This window comes from Peromyscus eremicus, chromosome 4, assembly GCF_949786415.1.
Source record: "Peromyscus eremicus chromosome 4, PerEre_H2_v1, whole genome shotgun sequence".
Classification (NCBI taxonomy): Eukaryota; Metazoa; Chordata; class Mammalia; order Rodentia; family Cricetidae; genus Peromyscus; species Peromyscus eremicus.
The window spans coordinates 13,940,565-13,958,724 of NC_081419.1; the positions used below are offsets into that span (position 1 = coordinate 13,940,565).

The window sequence follows — 18,160 nt, forward strand, 5'->3', positions numbered from 1 at the left end:
ATCTGGACAACTCCCACTCTGGCATCTGCAGGGTTCCAAGCAATGCTCACCCCGTTTGTCAAACCACACCTCACTCTTGCATTTACCCCAGAGCACATTGCTGAAATTCTCAATTTTTCTTGGGCATTCCTGACAGTGCACCCTCTCCACCGACGCACTGAGACACACTGTCCTCAGGTACCACCCAGCAGCATCCTGGGTTTTGATTTTGAAATTTTTTGGTTGTTTTTATTTAATCCAAGGACTTTGCTTTATACAAAAAGTCATTGTAGAAACAAGAGCAGAATCCAAAGTTTGGTTTGTAAATATTATTCAGGCAGCAAACTAGTCAAGGGACTTGTTTTTGTTTTTTTTTAAAGTAGATCCCATTTGTGTTGCATGATTGGATCTCTCTCTCTCTCTCTCTCTCTCTCTCTCAACACTGTTAAATATAAAGTTTTGCAACAAACCTTCAATTTATATCAAATATAATTAAAAATTAACAAATGAATACATTGTATCAAAAAGTACGAAGATATACATTTCATGCGCATACTTGTATAATGTATATATGGATATATTTTACATGCACACATAACTTGTTCAAACTACAGCCACTGCTTGACAGGTTCCAGATGCAGACAGCTGGTTGTTGCATTTCAAATTTGGCAACTCACTATGAAATTTCAGGGGGAACAGACAGGAAGAGACAGTACAGAAACAAACCCAAAGTCAGGAAACAAGACTCCATGTCTCCTCTCCCTGCTTCCTGTGATTTTCATGTCTACCAATGCCTGGAAGAGAAGCCAGCTACACTAATGTGGGGTAAAGATGATTCCCAACCCAGGGCTGTCTGGGGCATCTGTAGTTCCACACAGAATGTATACACTCAACACTCCAGAGAACAAGGGCTGGGCTTGGAACGGAGACAGAACGTCAGTATCAAAATGCACATCCTTCTACTTTGCAACATCAGTGCAGTCACATGCACAGTCCAAGGTTCCTGTTTAATTTTACCCTACTGGAATAAAATACTCTGTTATCGTTAAAGTTTCAGGGTATTGTGCCTTCATATAAGGAAATTCTATAAAAGGTTTGGTCACAATCATGCTGAAACCCTAGACCAAGTGGCGGTCTTGTGTTTTGTTTCTAGTAATGTGTCTTTTGTTGCATAGCCCTATGATTGACAACAGCCACTCGCTGAACACACCTACACACACACACACACACACACACCTCTGCATCTCCTGTGAGTACACACACACACACACACACACACACACACACACACACACAATCACACACAACTTCTGTGAGAAACATGGGATAGAAGCCAACATTTCCACCAAGAAGTCATCAGAAATTTCAAAACACAGAAAACACCGAGGAGTGCCTGGCTGCCTGCCTAGAGCAACCTTCCTCTAGTGGCCTCCCAGCCGTCTGTGTGGATCACACACCGTCCTGGGTACGGGTTTTCCCTTTGTAAAGTAGCCGTGAGGTGAGGCTTTATTTGACTGCTGCCTCCCCAGATCTGGGGCCAGGGACTCCACTAGGCTTTAGACACCCAGCCTCCTTCCAGGAGCCATTTCCTCCCTGCCTGTTTCTTGTTATGCTTCCAGCTTCTTTCCCCCTGCCCTATTCCCTCTCTTCATTAGCGCCTAGCGCTCGCTCTTTAGCATCCAGTGAAAACGAGTTTGTTTTTTTAAACACCACAGAGATCATACCCTACTTGGCAGGCATCCCGTCCCTGAGAATCAGATTAAAAAACAGATTGAAAATGCCTCATGCGAGCACACACTGCTACTCTGCAGCTTCTTCAGAGCTCATCACTCGGGGAGGTGCATGGGGCGCAGCAGCTGTTTCTCTGACATGCTGCGGGACATTGTCAGTGTCCCTAAGACACACGCCCCCATGCTGCTCTGAGCAGTTCCCACCCAGTCCACCCGATAGTTCCCGAGGCCTCGCCTCATACATGATGCTCAGAGCCAGAGATCAGGCACTTGGTTGAGCAGAGGAGCCAGGGCCATTGGGCACTTCCTGGGCAGGGTGGAATCCATACAGGAACATCGCATACAAGTCACAGAAACAATGCAAAACGGAGACCTCCCTACACGTTGAGTTTTTAAAGTTACATGAACATTTCCTTCCCTGTTTTTTGAGATCAACTATATAGAAATGACAGACAGTGAAAGGTGTTGTAACTGAAACCCAAAATCAATAGCATCAACATTCTCCAGATTTGGTCCCTATTATGGTGACAGTACAGGTGGAAGGCAGGGCCTTGGGTGCATCTCTACACACATGTGCTGTTTGACTCCAAGACAACAGACATGAAATCACTGATGCTGACAGGTGCTGCCAGCCACAGCTGGGTTCCTTTCCTTGTTTTCAGGTCACCCTATCCCCCAGGCTACACATTCAGACAAACAATACTCTCCATGAGACTCAGGCCTCCTAAGAAAGTCCCAAGTACCCACCCTGGATGCTGGAGGCCATGACAAAAGGATTTGGATTTGCTGGGTCCATCTCAACTCAGCTACCTCCTGCTTAGGATCCAACATCTGGCATGGAACCCAGGAAGGCAGTACACAGGAGGATAGAGAGAACCATATCCCTCTAAGAAAGGGCTTTATTAGTCCATCCAGTGTAAAAGGGAGGGAAGGAGAAAAGCAGGAGCCTCCACCACAGAGGCCATGATGTGAGGACCCTCCTCCCAGGGCTGTGACCCCACAGCCCAGAGCGGATGATAAAACTCATCAACTGGAACCCGCACCCACGGAGCTGGTGCATGGGTGGTCATGGTGCAGTTAGCACCAGTGGTCCTGGTCTGGGTGGTGGTAGCTGTGCCGCGCCCGGACGCCGGTGCTGAGTCCCAAAGTGCAGTGGTAGCCATTGGGCACACGGCGGAGAGGGTGGGATTGGGAGGTGAGGGAGGACACGTAGGAAGTCCTGGAGGAGCGGCCAGAGTTGGTGGCCACTGCCTCTTCAAAGGTGAGTGTATCCTCAGGCAGGGTGTGGGCAGAGGCCTCACTGTCCAGACGCTGCCCCAGGTAAGGGTCAGAGCCAATGCGAGAGCCAGGGGCTAGAGGCTGGCTCAGAGGCTCTTTCTGGAGCAGGGCATTGTGTTCAGAAAGGCCGCGGCTGAGACGGCCAGGGGAGAAGGCTGGGAGGCCACTCTGACCCCCAGCAAAGTGAACAGGCGAGGAATTGGCGGTCTTGTAGGTGATGCTGGGGCGTGGGGTCAGGGGAGTCTGGGGGAGCTGCCTCCGTCCACCTCGGCCTGGGGTGCTAGCACCAGATGTTGACATCAAGGGGCTCCCATTAACAGAACCACTGCCCTACATGAAAAAGGCAACAGCGAATAAAAATAAAAACCACATTAAACAATCCAGCACACAGGAAATAGTGGCATCATCACAAAGGAAGCAGGGAGGGTGCAAGGCAAATGGAGGGGAAGCAGGAATTGATCACGTGCTCACGTGCTACGAGCCCAGAGTCGGAGAGGAAAACAAAGCAGTGGCTGGAAGAAAGCGCTGAGGATTTGGGACAGCCCACACAACTGGCCTCGGGACGGAGGCAGTGGCTAGAAAGGCAGGCTTGAGCTGGGCAGCAAGGCGTGGAGGATGCTCAAAGGTCTGGGGAAAGCGAAGTTGGGACACGGGAGCCATGCTGCCTTGTGTGGTTACCTGTGGGTGGGGTCCTGGCTCTAGTGCCGCTGTTGGAGATGTAGGGTGGCTACTGAGGGAGGGCTTGTGTTGCGGCGGCTCCCGACTCCCAAAGCGGTCACAGGAATAGAAGCGCTGCTTCTCGGAAGAAGAGGAGGAAGGCTGCCTCCGCTCCTGGGACCTTCCTCGTTCTTGTTTGCGCTCCCGGCGGCAGCCTGTGGATCCTTCTCCTTGGGGCTGGCCGGATCCTGCAGCACTGCTTGGTGCTGGCCAAGAAGGAGAGGGGTTAGCTCAGCTGAGCCCAGAGCAGGGCAGAGACCTCTGGCTCTGGACCTACATGGTCTCCTGAGGCAAAACGACAGACTCAGTACCTGAAGTAGCCAATAGCCCTGCCTGGTCCCCAGAAATGGAACTCATACCCTGTTGTGGGTAGGTTCTGGGACCATATGGAACACCAAGAGAAGATGGTCCCATGGACTGCTAGACCCTATCCCAAATCAGGCCACACCCACTTCCGAGGCTACCCGGACCCAGTACACGCACCACCTTCTGTGTCAACAGACAGGCTGGGCCCCTTTTCCAGGGACCTCTGCTTCTTTTCCCTGCGCCGGTGGCAGCGGTGGTGATGGTGATGTGATGATGCCTGGCTAGGGGGAGGCCGGTCCAGGACTGTGTTGCAAAGGTGAGTCCCATGGGGGCGTGGAGCCAGTGTGGAGATGGAGCGCTTCATGGGGCTGGCATCAGGGGCAGGCTGCAGACAGAGGACAAGGGATGAGGAGGCACATGGCCTGAGTCAGCAGGCGGATGAGAGACCGGGAGTTACAGATTTCCTGGTAGGCAGACAGATAAGGAGAGGGGCCACGGCTATGTAATAAAGGTGGTGGATTTCCAAAATGGCCAGCTTCTTCCTCAGGCTCCTGACCTGAGACAAAAGCCTGGCATCTTAAAACCAAGAGCCTGTGAGACTTTCTCTCCCCTCCTGCTGATGGACTGGCTCAGCAGGCTGGATTGGATGTGTTACACAACAACTGTAGGCCAATCCACCATCTTCAAACTTACCAACCCTAAATTAGAGGAAAACCTCTCCAGAGGCTGAAACACCAGCTGTGAAAAGGAGAGTGGATTTTTCAGTTCCCCCAGCCGCCTTTCTGCTTTGCAGAGGGTATTTTCCCCTGCAAAGCATGTCCACGTGTCTGCTGCATGTGTACGTCTGTCTCCTCACCCCCATAAATGCTTTACTTCGGCTGCTCGTTCAGTCTGTTGCCGTCTGTGGTGCTGGAGGTTTCTCCACTGCTCCCCGGTGTGCTCCAGGTCCTTTCCTACCTTTTAACTCTTTAATTGGTGGAGGAAATGAACCTGACCATGACCCAGTCAAGTCAGAAGGAGCCACGTCTGAGACAGACAAGCAGACTGGAAGCAGAGTTGCTTCATGTGGGTCCTGCTGGAGGGGTCCAAGGAGAGGGGCTGCTGGTTTGACTGAGAAATCCCAGAGTGATTCATAGCTGGCTATAGGGGGATGATTTCTTTCATCTGGAGGACTGACTTTTTTTTTTTTCATTTTTCTTTATTAAGAAATTTTCTACTCACTCCACATACCACCCACAGATCCTACCTCCTCCCACCCCCAGCCCTCCTTCCCAAGCCACCCCACATCCCTACATCCCCACATCCCCCAAATCAAGGTCTCCCATGGGGAGTCAGCAGAGCCCAGCACACTGAGTCTAGGCAGGTCCAAGCTCCTTCCCACTGCACCAAGGCTGTGCAAAGCGTCACACCACAGGTACCGGGCTCCCCAAAGGCTGCCCATGCACCAGGGATGGATCCCGATCCCCCTGCCTGGGTACCCCCCAAACAGTTCCAGCCAAACAACTGTCTTCTGTACCCAGAGGGCCTAGTCTAGTCCCATGGGGGCTCCACAGCCACTAGTCTACAGTTCATGGGCTTCCACTAGTGTGGCCGGTCATCTCTGCACATCTTCCCATCATGATCTCGACGTCCCCCACCTGCAGTATCTCTCCTCTCTCTCATCGATTGGATTCCCAGAGCTCAGCCTGGTGTCTGGCCATGGAGGACTGACTTATATGCTGTCCCCATCCCCACCCTCCAACTATGACATACAAACTCAGGACCCATGGAAAGAAACTGCTGTAGACCGTAGCCACTGACACCTTAAGGTTAAATGCCAGAAGGAAACACCTTGGCGTGTGACACCAAGGGGTGGGGCCCCAGGACAGAAGAGAAAACAGCAGAAGGAAGGAAGATGGGAGATGGGAGGTACTGTAGGCTACAGCCATGTAGAGACACTGTAACGGGAGGATATGGGCCAGAGGGGAGGAGACCAGGGTGAAAATAAAGAGCACATGACATATTTATGACCACAGGAAGAAGAAGGGACAGAGTCAGGAGGAGAACCACACAGGCCTGGGCAGGTCCTAAAGACTCAGGTCAACTGCAGTCCCGTGTCGGCTTCAAGAATGGGGATGACCTTGGGAAAGGGGTTTGTTGATCCAGCTCCTAGTTAAATGTGCCTAATGAGAAAAACCTCACAAGAGGCCAGAGAAGGAATAGGGGTTCAGGAACAGGGCAGTGAGGCCATCCCAGAGCCTCAAACAACAGAAGGGTAGACTGAGGCATGAGGCATGACTTTCTGAACTGTAGTAGCTGTTCTGGTCTTAGAGTAGAACGCTGGGGGATGGGAAGACAGAAAAACAGCTGGAGACAGCAGAGTTGAGGGGTTCGAGAGCCCGAGGGAGAACACCTAGGAGACAGCAGAGTCTTGGGTACAAGGGCTAGGAGACACTACAATTGGGAGGACTAGACTGGGACGAAGACACCAAAGCTGTAGACCCACTCGGGGATTAATGCCTCTTTCTCTGACAATAAGACTGTCCTGGTGAGGCAGGCACCATGTCCCACGAGGTAAAGTGCCCAAAGTTGCACAGGCAGGTGACTCCAGGCTGCTGCCTGCTCTGTTTACCCCCAGTCTCCTCTCATGTACATCATCAAGCCCCCTCCTCCATCGACACCTCATACTCCCACAGCCCAGACCCTTCCAAGACAACATACCTGTGTTTCTGCTGCCAGGCGTGGCATAGAGGCAGCCCGGCCTTGGCTCTCCAGCCCGGGCTGGGGCTCCCCATCAGGTCCTCTCAAGGTCATGTTCTGCATCTGGACATCCACAGCCTGGAGGATGGTGCCTCCTCAGTTACACACTATAGAGCTATCTGGCCCTGCTCATCCCATCTCACCTGCTCCAACCCTGACCTATATCCACCACTCCCACACCACTTGACCCCATCCTCAACTCATTCTCCCATCCCCACCTCACAATCCTCACCCCAATTTACACACCCCCATCTTACATGCTCTCCATAAATCTTACATCCCTGCCCTGATCTCATATACCCCTGCAGGGAGGGCTCACCAGTTTTCCTGGCTGCCCCACAGGGATCTCTGCAGAATGGCCACGTTCTAGAGGTGCTCTGGCCTCATAAAGTGCATCCTGGGTCCTCTGTGTGCCCCATGACAGTGACTCCTTGATGCCGCTTTCCTGGGTTTGTCTGGGGAGAGAAATGTTCTGCAGGGTTAGAGACCCATGGGCTGCAGAGCATCGCAATTGCTGGGAATCTCCAACAGCCATAGTCTTGGCATCCCAGCACAGGAGCTCTAGCATGGCCCCCAAACTGAGATATATCACAGAGCATGTGTTCTAGATGGTTCCTGAGGGCAGAGGGCTTTCCTTCTGAGGAAAGCCAGATACATCATTCCCTCGACTGGGGACAATCAGCAAGTTCTTCAACATGGGCACCAATTCTTCTGTGTCATCTGCCACAGACCACGGTGGGAAGGGACAAAGCTATACAGTGACCATGTGGTAAAGCTTGGGTAAATGACCAGCAGCTAAGGGAACTCCATAATTCTTCCTGTGCTTCTTTCCTCAGAAGTTCCTTGCTGGTGGCTCTTCCTTACACCCACCTCTTCACCACAAAGGACCCATTTGGTGTTCCATCAGCTTCTTAGTTATCAGATTATATATGGCCTCAGCACCTGCTGCTCACTATGCCAGCTCCTCAGGGTGCCTGGGGGTGTTCATATTCAGAGCGAGACCCCCACACAGCACTGATTCTTCCCAGGCAGCATCTCTGCAATGACCTCATTTGTATCACACAGGTTGAGTGACATTTGAGGAGGGTCAGCTTAGCACTCAGCATAAGGCCAGACTCCTGAACATGGAGTATACTGAGACAGTAGGCCAGATCTGTCCTTATTGGGCATTTTTAACAAGAATCATCCATTGTCTTCTGGGAGTATTACAAGCCATCTTACCTCAATGACTCTTGAAGCAACCCCAGGAAAGAACTCTAGCTGAGAGGGGGTCCAGGCTAACCCCTGGAGCACTGCCAGCTCTGAGGTCACAGCACATCTCAGACCCTCCATTGCTGAGGCAGTGGAGAGGGTGTTCTCTGACTGTGGAGGTCTGAATGAAAATGGTCCTCACATATTCACAGGGAGTAGCATGATTGGAGGTGTGGCCTTGCTGGGCTAGGTGTGACCTTGTTGAAGGAAATGTGTCACAGGGGGTGGGCTTTGAGGTTTCAGAAGCTCAAGCCAGGCCCAAGACACTCTCTCTTCCTGCTGCCTGCAGATCCAGATGTAGAACTCTCAGCTCCTTCTCTAGCACCATGTCTGCCTGTATGCTGCTATGTCCCACCATGACAATAATGGACTAAACCTCTGAACCTGTAAGCCAGCCCCAATTAAATATTTTCCTTTATCAGAGTTGCCATGGCTACGGTGTCTATTCACAGCAATAGAAACCTTAAGACACTGACCTTCCCTGAAAGTTCTAACTGCTTTATGCAGAGGTTATAATCATCAAAGTACCTGAAGCTTATCTTCCTCCTGGAAGCCTGGATCAAATCAAATCAAAGACACTTCACATTTTCTAGGAAACAGTCACATGTGCCCCTCTCACATACAAACCTCTAAGTTCTGTATGCCCAAGCACACATTCCCTCTCACACACTCTTATACACACGTTCCGAGTTTTTGTTTAATTTAAATCCAGAAGAGGGACCCTAACCAGCTTGTTCAAGGGAAAGCAGATAAGTGAGGGTGTTTGCAGGGCTCTGCTGAGGCAGGTTCCAGGATGGACCTCCTCAACTTGGAGCAATTCTAACAGCCCTGGCAGCCAGGATCCCTCTGCATTGTCTACTGCCCACGACATGAACTTGGGCCTGCCTGTGCGGTGCTGACAGGGGTATTGCCTGTGAGACACAAGAAGGGGTCCACACAAGAGCTGCACCTTGGTCTCTTGCCATTTTCAAGGCCAGCATGAGGTGGTGAGTCCCTTAGAGTCAACACATGAGGAAAGATCAACACACCTGAAAGACAGCTATCCAGGAAAGATGAAAGAGCGTGGCTTTCAGTGTGTAATAAGCCCCGCCCAGAGCCTGTCCACGGCCTTTGGTGAGAAAGGCGATCCTTGATATCTAACTCTGAATTTAATATCAAGAAACACCGTCTAAGAGTTAAGTGAAAAAGGACTGACCAATTTGTCTATGAAATGCAACAGCCTCAGAAATCAAAGCCAAAATGACAAACTGGGAAACGGCTCAGAGGAGCCAGGAAGATCAGAATTAATTGTCTGTGAACAGGTATTTGGGAGCTCAAGGCGGAAACAATTTCTTAACAGTCCACAGACGTTAGAGGCCGGTGACAGGAGAATCTAAGAGACAGGCACATGCAGTGGCTGTCACCTCAGGAGTAGCACAGCTGTCTACCCAAGTCCATGCTGTCTGCCTAATGCTATGCAGCTAACCCCAAAGTCCACCACAGGAGCAGGCAGATAGAAAACCACTAGCAGCAGCAAACATCCGTGTGTACCCATGGGTAGACGCAGATAAGGAATTGCTCCAGAGCTCATCCCTGGAAGTGGGATGGGTCCTGAGGACCTCCCGTCCTCAGAGGACTGTTCAGGTTGTGGATGAACCCCTCAGGTATTTCAGGAGGTAAGTGAGAGGCCAGATGGCATTGAAAACCAGCTAGAGTGTGGTCAGAGGTTTCCTCCCCCCACCGGCCGTGAGTCCCCCTCCCCTCTTCACCAGCACTCACATGGCCCCACCGTTGCTGAGAGAAGTGGCGCTCTTCTGCCGAAGGAAAACCCGAGCCCCTCGGAGCACAGCAGGTTGGGTCTGCTCCAGGGTGGCCTTCAGGGGGTGGAACAGGGACACAGGGCCCATCTACAAAGGAGAACAGGGAAAAGGAGAGCCCTGTGCCTGAGGACCTCAGCCTGGAACCGCACGTAACAGAGTCCAGCCTGCTTAGGACAGCATGGGGCTCCTCATTCTTCAGTAGGCACTTTCTCCACCTACACAGTTGGGGGCTGCTCCCATTATAGAATTGTCATCCCGTCCTCAGTTTACAGTGACTGCCACCTGGAACTCCTGGCTGGGGAGACTGCAGGAATGACACTGTCATTTCCTACCCAGGGTCAGGTAAATAGCACTAGACGCTCTGTGTGTCTACAAGAGTTTTCTAACAGAACCTCCATGTGGTGGCCACTGAAGACACAGCACCAGGAAGATGTATTCTAAACCTCCCACATAACCATGAGCAAAGCCAACAGCAACTCTGGCCTGTCAACATGGATCTCTTGGGGCTGCACCTGTGTGTTCACACACAGTTTCTCTTTCCATCTGCTAAAAATCTTCCTCTGATACAGCACATCCTCCTCTGTTGACCACAGAAAAGTGATACTGCTCGGAGCTTCTGCTCTCACCTTTGAACGCCGGCTCTCAGGTTCGAAGCCCCACAACACTAGCAAGCAAGAACTAAAGGAGAGCAGCAGGCAGCCTGCTGGGGCTCCCTCCTCCTGCGCTGAACTGGGCCCCGCTGTAGGTCTCCCACAGCTGTACCTGGGACAGGCCTCCGGGAGCTTGGTGAGTCTGATCTCTGGTGGTTTTGTTCTGTTTGTAGAAGTCGAATATCATCAGAGCCGCATAGACCTTGCCCACCGTCATCTCATCAGCTGCACAGTGCAGACGAGAAGAACCGGAGGCAGAGGTTTGGAGGGCAGACAGCACAACACAGAAAGCACAGAGAGCGCAGCTGGGTAAGGGGGCATCTTCTTTCCCTCCTCCCCTATGTGGACTCCAGGAGACGCCCTGGGCTGAGCAGCTCAGATGAGGGCTCAGCCACAGGAGCGAGTATCACATCTCCTCTAGACTTAGAACACATCCCACTCTGAGCAACACTAACTAGTCCTGTGTCCTTTATGATGGACTGAGGCATCCCAATAAGAGGTCCTCAAAACTGAACACCCCTTCTTTGTGTCTGTATGATTCCCTATTGCATTTCTTTTAAGTGTTGTAGGATATATTCTCTAAACTGGAGGACCCCAGATCACCTCTCATGGCTCCTGTGCCACCAAGCATGGCTACAGAGGGATGAGGGGAGAGCCCACTTCTCCAAGACAATACACTCCCCGTCTATACTCCCATATACCTGGAGGGACCACGGAAAGTGGGGGCAGGGGGCAAAAGGGTATCTTCACTCTCCACTTACGTTTGTGGGGTGGTACGAGTAAGTCCAGAGTTTTCTGGGGTAGATTAGCCCACACCGAAGATATCTCCTTTCTCAGCTCAGCATCACACTGGTGCTGCTTTGTCCCTGCTGGGCCAGGACAAGGGGGAAAGGAAAAATGAGTCAGGAGCAGTCCTGCATCCTCCTCATTCAGGCAGAGCTGGAGACAGTGTATGTGGAGGCATGGGTAGAAGGACGATAGGGTGGAGACAGTGCTAAAAGGAAGATACATGAAGACACACTGACCTGCACACTAGTTACAGCTCTTCCTTCAGAGTAGTCCTGGAGATGGTAGAACTCTGTGTGTGTGTGTGTGTGTGTGTGTGTGTGTGTGTGTGTGTGTGCGTGCGTGTGCGCATGCATGCTCTATAATAGAGCTATAACCCCAGTACTTTATCTTTTGAAGAGTAAAACTTTTAATTTTTATGGTTTAATTTATCATTTTTTATATGGTTCATGTATTCTTGGTTCATTTATTTTATTTATTTATGTATGTATGTTGTGTGTGTGATTGTAAGGGTTGACAATGGAGGCCAGAAAGGAGCATCAGATCCTATTTGTGAGCCTCCTGATGTGGTGCTAGGATCCAAACTCTGATACTCTGACAGAGGAGGATGCACACATAGTCATCCCTGATTCATGCATCTTTCTAAAAAGAAATCTCCACTTAACTCAGTTGCCAATGTATCTTTTTCTTCTAGAAATTTTTATCATTTTCAATTTATATCTATGACCCATTTCAAGTTAAGCTTTATAAGAGGTCAAAATATGTGCTATGTATTGAAAGGCATACCATTATTCCTACACGGAAGTCATGAGACCAGTGACTATGGAGAAGCCCAAAGGACGGTTATCATTGGCGCACACCTTTAATCCAGCACTCGGGAGGCAGAGGCAGGCAGATCTCTGTGAGTTCAAGGCCAGCCTGGTCTACAGAGTGAGTTCCAGGACAAATAAGACTACACAGAGAAACACTGTCTTGAAACAAACCAACAAACAAAAAAATGCCCTTATGAAAAGATAGCAGAAATCTCGCTTATCCTTTCACCTTGTATCCTCAAAAGAAAGGCCTTGAAAGAACACAGCAGGAAGAGACTTCAGAAGAAAACCCACCTTGTATAGTCTCCAGAACTCTGAGAAATGGATTTGCTGGGCAAGCTACCCAGTCTATGGTATTTTGTGCCAGTTCTCTGTGATGTTTAATGTTGACAGAATTTAGAATCGTGCTGTAGACAAACTCTGGGCATGTGTGAGGGTGTCTTCAAAGAGGTTTGACTAGGAGGGAAGGCATAGGCAGGCAGCACCAGTCATGCGCCACACAAAAAGGAGAAGTGAAAGGAAGAGGAGCATTCCTCTCTGCTTCTAGACCAGGGAGAGGATCTGACCCGCTGCCTCCGGCCCCTCCCACCATACTTCCTCACCGTGATGGACTGCAGCTCCTGGAATGGTTGGCTAAAATAAACCCTTCCTTTTTAAAGTTACTCTTTGTCAGGGATTTTGTCATAGAGACAAGAAAATTAATACATATTCTGAATTAACTGTGAATAGGAGGAGAAGGCTGATGTGTCTTAGCCACAACATATTCTAAACCATAAACACAACAGACTACTCATATATTTAGGTCTTCTTTGATTCTTCTTATGAATGTTTTGAAACTCACAGAATAAAGTGTGCAGAGGGATTTTTAGAGTTACCCACAATGCAGAAGCACTTCATAGCTGAGGTGTTATTTTCAAGGAGCTCTATTGTTAATTACTAGTACACAGAAACACAAATGCTTTTGTATGGCTAGCTTTGTGTACCTGTCAGTTTCAGTAACTTCAAAAACAGACTGGAAATTTTGCACAGATAATGATACCAACTCTGAACACAGGTACTTTCATTTCTTGCTCTTTTTTATTACATTGTTATTATTTTAAACAATTTTTACATATAAATATATTTTGATCATAGTCTCCCCTCCCCCATCATTTCTATTTTGATCGTCTTCTCCCCTCCCCCATCGTTTCTATTTTAATCAGTCTTCCCCTCCCCCATCATTTCTTTCTCCTATCTTATTGGAATGGCTAGGGCCTCAAGCACATCATTGAAAATGAGTGCTGACAGCAGACCATAGTCTGTCCTGACTTCAAGAGAGTTTCTATGTTAAACATTAGATTAGCTGTAACTTTTCATAGATATCCTTTATCATACATTTATTGAACACCTCATTTAATTCAAACTCTACAAAGAAATGTTCTTAGCATCAATGAATGTTGGATTTTTCCAGAGGCTTCTTTTCTTATGTGACTGTGAAGATATCATATAGTTTACAGGTAAGTTATACTGACTGGGCTTTAGAACATAAACCAGCCTTCCACTACTGGGATAAACCTCGATAAAGGCATCGTACATCATCTTCTTTTATGTACTGACAGATTTGGTTTGCTAAAACTGCACTGAAGATTTTTATGTCTAGAGTCAGTTCACTAAAATTATATTGGAGAACTTTACGTCCACATTCATGTTATTTTATTTCCTGTCATATCTCTGTTTATTGTATCAGAATAAAGTACATTAAAAATAGGTTGAGAAATATCCCCTCCTTTTCTATTCCTGTAAGAGTCTAGACAGTCTGTTTTCACTGGAGTGTTTGATAGACTTCATCAATAAAGCCATCTAGGCCTGGAATTTCCTGTTGGAAGGTAGTTTGCTATCAGTTTATCTAAGAAATATAGAATTACTAAGGTTATCTCATATTTCATGCATATGAGCATATGTGTGGGGTGCATGAGGCTGTGAGGGTGCACGTGCACCTGTATGTGCACATGTGTGGGGTGCATGAGGCTCTGAGGGTGCACGTGCACCTGTATGAGCACATGTGTGGGGTGCATGAGGCTCTGAGGGTGCACGTGCACCTGTATGAGCACATGTGTGGGGTGCATGAGGCTCTGAGGGTGCACGTGCACCTGTATGAGCACATGTGTGGGGTGCATGAGGCTCTGAGGGTGCACGTGCACCTGTATGAGCACATGTGTGGGGTGCATGAGGCTCTGAGGGTGCACGTGCACCTGTATGAGCACATGTGTGGGGTGCATGAGGCTCTGAGGGTGCATGTGCACCTGTATGAGCACATGTGTGGGGTGCATGAGGCTCTGAGGGTGCACGTGCACCTGTATGAGCACATGTGTGGGGTGCATGAGGCTCTGAGGGTGCATGTGCACCTGTATGAGCACATATGTGGGGTGCATGAGGCTGTGAGGGTGCACATGCACCTGTTTGTGCACATGTGCATGCTGGTGCATGTGTGAGGCACCTCTTTGTGCATGTCTGGAGGCCAGAGGACAACCTTGGGCGTCATCTTCAGGAAAACCATCTACCCTCTTTAAAACAGTCTCCCGCTGTGAGCCTGAAGCTCACAGATTAAGTTTGGCCAGAACCCCCCAGAAATCCTGTTCCCATATCCCTAGTGCTGGAACTACCAGCACACACACCATGCCTAGCATTTTTATGTGGATTCTGGATTTATCAAATGAGTCATTCGTTCCCTTAGCCCTGAGTTTATCTATCCTTGAATGAGCTTGGTAGTTTATATTCTTCCAAGAACTCACACATCTCCCCTAAGATGCTGCACTCACTGACATGATGCTCACCCTTGCTATTCTTCTACTGTTCAAAGTAGCTGGGATGATGTACCTCTTCTGCTCTTTACTTTTGTTATCTGCACCTTCTTTCTTCTTGATTGGTTCTAGCTGGAGGTTGACCCACACTCTTGTCGTAGTTTTAACCTGGCCACTGTGGCCATTAAGCCAGACTGAGGCCATTCACAGTGCAACAAGAACAGAGAGTGGGCTGAGGCAGAGGGTGCACTTTGAAGTCAGCATGGAGATGTAAATCAGACATGAATCAGAAATGATGGAATTTTTAAGGGTAATTCTAAGGTTTGGGTCAGGGATCAAAGAACAAGAGTTCTCAACAATGGAGTCAGGGAAGGATATGGGTCAGCTGGAATCCAGGTCTAGACAAGTCAGTGGGAAAATTCCTGCAGAGCTCTGAGCAAAGATGGAATAACTTGTGCTATTTTTGTCTGGACTGAAAATACAAGACTAGAATTCAATAGATGTACAAGGGATGGGCAAGAAGGGTGCTCTGAGGCACACCCACAATTCAGAGGTGGAGAGGGCCAGAGAAGCCAAAAAAACAGATTAAAAAAATGACACAGGAAGTAAAATTTGAGGAAGGCTACAGAGAGAGCAAAGACTGACAATTGCCTAACTGAAAACTGGAGAAGAGAAATCAACAGAGACTAGACTCTCAAGTAGCTGGTTCCTATGAAGGAAGAAAAAAAAAAAAAGGAACATGGAGGCTGGAGAGATGGCTCAGAGGTTAAGAGCAATGGCTGTTCTTCTAGAGGTCCTGAGTTCAGTTCCCAGCAACCACATGGTGACTCACAGTCATCTGTAATGAGATGTGCAGGCATCCATGCAGGCAGAACACTGTATACATCATAAATGAATAAATTAAAAAAGAGGAACATCAAGGGAGGGTTAAGAGATAACCTTTTCAAAGAAAGGAATGATAAGAGTCTGCTCACATATTGACACAAGTAACCCAAAACAGAGAAAAACTAACAAAGCGAAGAAGCAGAGGATGAAACTGGTTAACATCCTTAGGGAGATGTCAAGAAAAGATGGGATCTGGTGTACAAAGGGGGGGTGGCCCCCACGCCTCACAACATAAGCAGTCAAACTATATGGCACAGACGAGGGAGGGTAATGGGGTGTAGGGAAAAGAAGGGGAAGATGGTATATGCTCCCTGTTACAGGATTGGGGCAGGCTCTCGCTGCTAGATGGAGTGACCTAGAACAAGGGATTTCATTTCACTGTGCTGGTTTCCTCCCTAAATGTGAGGTCATTATTATAGTGCTAATTCAATCATCAAGGTAACAGTCAGTGCCTAAAAGAGCAGGTAAACCTATCCAGTTGTCCCCAGACAGAGCCTATCCCTTTATCCATCTCCTTATATGAAGTAGGTCGTGTGTGTGTGTGTGTGTGTGTGTGTGTGTGTGTGTGTGTGTGTGTGTGTATGTGTTGTTTTGCTTTGAAACAGGAAGTCAAACTAGTTACCCCTTTCCCAAGGCCACCTGACTCACCTGGGGCAAGCTTGATCTCCAGTGCTGTCCGGATGAGGGCCATCAGTGTGGATGTAAAGTGCACCGTCATGTCCTCATTGGATATGGGCATGTTCATGCGAACCAGGCGCTGGGGATGAGTAGGGGCAGATCAGGGCCAAGCATGTCAGGGTCACTCCCACCCTACAATTAGTGTTTGGGCTCTGGAGCTTGGCTTGGCTTCCTGAGAGTGGTCCTGGCAGGTGCCTGGTCCAAGAAGGCTGGGTTGGTGGAAGTTTTGCCAGCATTCTCTCCTCCCGGACCCCACTCTCATCTGAGCTGAGATTCTCCTGGCTAGAGAAGAGCAGAAATCCAAGTAAAAGCTATAGCAGAGGCTGGGCCAGGAACCTGAATCCTGCCCACTGCCTGTGAATGCCAAAAGGCTGCGGTTGTCTTGGCTGAGGAAGAACAATCCAAGACAGAGTGCTACTCTCTGGGACAGCCTAAAGAATAGATGGGACCCTGTCCTGTGACGTTGCTTACCTGCCCTCTATCTGCAACTGGAGCATCTAGAAGTGGCAGCCAAAAGGCCTCTCTGAGGCCCAGGCCCAGTGGGGGACTCCTCAAGAGAGAGACTCTTGCTTTAACTCAGATCTTTACCACAATAACAGGGCCTGGAAGACACGCTTGATGGTACTTGAAGACAGCCACTATCATAGTCAATGCATCAGGAGTCTTAAGAGACCTTCTAGGGGCCAGAGCAGACGGGGCTGCAGAGGGTCTCAGGCTTGTTCTGCTCCCATCTCTCTGAGTGGACAGCACCTTTTCCTTTCTTGGTTTTCAGAGACAAAACACCTTAACACAACGATGTGTCTGAATCAGTCCTCTGGGGCGACTCAGTAGCTGCAAGAACCTCTGGCTGAGAGCACCTGAGGCCTCGAGGAGGATACAGGTCTCAGGTGCATCTGAGGAGCACTCACTTGGCCAAGAAGCACCCCAGGAGTACTATTGTACCCCCACTGTGTCCTCTATACAGGAAGAAGACTAGAGACAGGAGTTCCTCCCTGGAGCAAGCACCCTTCTTTGGGGGAAGGCCACACAGACCAGCCCCTAGTACCTTGCTCCCAAGTTCTATATCTTCACTGTGATGGAGGGGGCACAGGGGCACAGAAAATAGGAGGTAGGCTCTTGTCCTATGAATGCTGGCAAAGCCCCACTGGGCACATCCAATTACAGGACCAGGACCTCACATGTCACATATGTTACACACCAGGAAAAACCTGCTTCCCAGAGCATGGCATCCCTGCAGAGCAGCACCGATGGCAGGTGTGAGAGGCCCAGGAGTTCCTCTTCCAGGGAGGGGAGTTGGGATGGGAATGAGAGAAGAGCAAGCAGACTACTTCTAAGAGGGGGAGATCTGTCCAGGACACCAAGGGTTACCCTCATAAGGGCTCCCACTGGCTTGCCCCTACTCATGGAGGGCAGAGAAAGAACCTCAGAGAAGCAGAGTGGCAAGACCAGGGCAAGTAAGTTCCAGAAATGGTACTCTAAGAGTCTCTCGGGCCCTCCCCATCTTGCCCCAAGCCACCTGCACCCTACCCGGATGCCTCCCTTGGTCTGGTCATACCCTGAACCTCAGGATCCTTAGGCATGGCTAGAAAGGGCAACACAACCCTTCCTGCCTGCCGTTCTGCCTGACTGGGTGTCATAGGAACAGAGCTCTCCCTCCTGTGGATAGAGACATGCATGCATGCAGGGCCCCTGCGGTTTCAACACACATGCTAGTTGGGGGCAGATAAAGGCAGGAAGAACCCAGAGGCATCTGTGAGTGGTGGGAGAACT

At 49.5% G+C, this 18,160-nt stretch overlaps 1 protein-coding gene across 1 annotated transcript in view; it reads right to left on the reverse strand.

Moving 5' to 3' along the window:
• Window positions 1-230: 230 nt before the first annotated feature.
• The window catches only part of Cacna1b (calcium voltage-gated channel subunit alpha1 B), a 96,095-nt gene continuing 78,165 nt past the window's right edge, over window positions 231-18,160 (reverse strand). Inside the window, exons 25-33 of the mRNA XM_059258801.1 lie at window positions 16,361-16,469; window positions 11,211-11,318; window positions 10,562-10,674; window positions 9,759-9,886; window positions 7,069-7,204; window positions 6,711-6,827; window positions 4,188-4,395; window positions 3,666-3,910; window positions 231-3,317 (exon numbers count right to left, since the gene is read on the reverse strand). Coding sequence (XP_059114784.1) covers window positions 2,787-3,317; window positions 3,666-3,910; window positions 4,188-4,395; window positions 6,711-6,827; window positions 7,069-7,204; window positions 9,759-9,886; window positions 10,562-10,674; window positions 11,211-11,318; window positions 16,361-16,469 — 1,695 coding nt within the window. The 3' untranslated portion in view covers window positions 231-2,786. The remainder of the gene's footprint in view (window positions 3,318-3,665; window positions 3,911-4,187; window positions 4,396-6,710; window positions 6,828-7,068; window positions 7,205-9,758; window positions 9,887-10,561; window positions 10,675-11,210; window positions 11,319-16,360; window positions 16,470-18,160) is intronic.